The sequence below is a fragment of the Cantharellus anzutake genome (assembly GCF_015039405.1).
Source record: "Cantharellus anzutake strain C23 chromosome Unknown EI90scaffold_162, whole genome shotgun sequence".
In the NCBI taxonomy this organism is placed as follows: domain Eukaryota; kingdom Fungi; phylum Basidiomycota; class Agaricomycetes; order Cantharellales; family Hydnaceae; genus Cantharellus; species Cantharellus anzutake.
Window position 1 is genome coordinate 123,970 of NW_024067112.1, and position 1,591 is coordinate 125,560.

The 1,591-nt window shown below is 46.3% G+C and overlaps 1 protein-coding gene across 1 annotated transcript; it reads right to left on the reverse strand.

Annotated features, from left to right (window-relative positions):
• Positions 1-725: 725 nt before the first annotated feature.
• On the reverse strand, positions 726-1,151 carry EI90DRAFT_2949293 (uncharacterized protein; the record flags this gene model as incomplete). Its single annotated transcript, XM_039055384.1, has 1 exon — positions 726-1,151. A coding segment is annotated over one exon (426 nt), but the record flags the coding sequence as incomplete, so codon positions are not given.
• Positions 1,152-1,591: the final 440 nt, after the last annotated feature.

Below are 1,591 nucleotides of genomic sequence, written 5' to 3' on the forward strand. Positions count from 1 at the left end.
AAGAAGGAGTGGAGGTAGTCCAGAGAGATCAGAGGTAGTGGAAGTCGATGGCTGTGGATGGATATGACATTCACCCTCCCTATCTCCTTTCGGATGTACTACAGTTTCTAACCTATGACCTTCAGTGCCAATCCACTTCTGTCATCCCTTTGTCCCCATTCGGATGCCTTTGTTCCGATTCGGACCCCCTTTGATTTCCTTGCGCTTTCGTCTCCCTATTATATACAGGCGCTTGTACATACTCATTTTGGACCTTCAGTCTAAAATTGACCTGAAATGCCCCCTAGAGACTTCCTGCTCACTGCCTCTGAAATTAAGGACCAAATGGACAAACAGCAATGGCACAGCACTCTGCATGAGTCGCTGAGGCCAAGGTCCCTCCTTGCTAAGTCTCTGGTTCCCCTCCAGAATCATCTGCCCTTGCCCAGTTCTAACACATGCAGCTTGAGGGGCCCTTGCTTCATGTGGGCATTGGTGGGTTCATGGTAGGAGTATGAAAGCACAGGGACTTGGTAGCAATGGACACATGTGTGATCTAGAGAGGTCCATGAATCATGAGCACGGGCTGTTGCAGGTTGGTTCTGGTCCATGCAATATGGCAGTCATGCACAACTCAGGTTGTGATTACTTGTGCTCCTATTCAAATAGTCTCAATGGTCATTGGTGTACCTGTTCAGCTGCACACAGGCTAGCCTCAACAGAAGGTCAATAGCCCATCTACTTGTTCAGAAGTCAGTGCTATGAATGACATCCTTCCAATCCTCCATCATTTTGAGCTGCTTGCTCAAGCACTTTGTCACAGAGATGTATGCATCTGGTCCTATGGGAAAACTGATAGGGACCTCCTTGTCTCCCCTCTGCTCCTTTGAGAATGGCCCTTCTAGTTTCATGTAGTCAATCAACAATTGCACGAACTTCTTTGGATCCCCAGGTTGGTTATTATAAGCAGCTTTGTACCTAGTTACCCAAGGTGCCAATATGGTTTTGTAGTCTTCAACATGGTTAACGTATTCAATGGTGGGTTTCCCTGGGTTCATACCAGCTGTGCAGAACATGCCAGGCTTGAGCATGATTGAACATAAGCCCAGAGGTGAAATTTCTTTGTGGAGAGTTTCTGCGATGGCACAGATGGCATGCTTGGTGCCTGAATAAAGGGCAAATCCTGATTGGCAAGACCATTAATCACACGGTCACAAAAATGATCCGGGTTTGAACGAGGCTCACCCAAACCATCCAACCATGGAGCCAATCCAGATGATGGTTCCTGTTTTGGCTTTGTGCTGATATGGCAAATTCCTTGGGGATTTTGCTTAATTGTACTGTATGATCATCTGTATCATCTGTATCATATTCTTCATCTTCAAATGATATCCATCTTACTTCCCAATTACCTAGTACTTCCTCAGCATCCACTAGTTTACAGTGTGATTTGGTTGCTTCCTGGACTCATTTGGCCAATGTAATAGATGATCCTAATACATCCCTCATGGTTAAACTAACTGGTTGGTGCATTATTTTCTCAAAGACATCCTTGTCAGGGGACGATCCCTGGGTCCCCATGACCCCTCTCTATGGCCCACAGCCTAGCCTG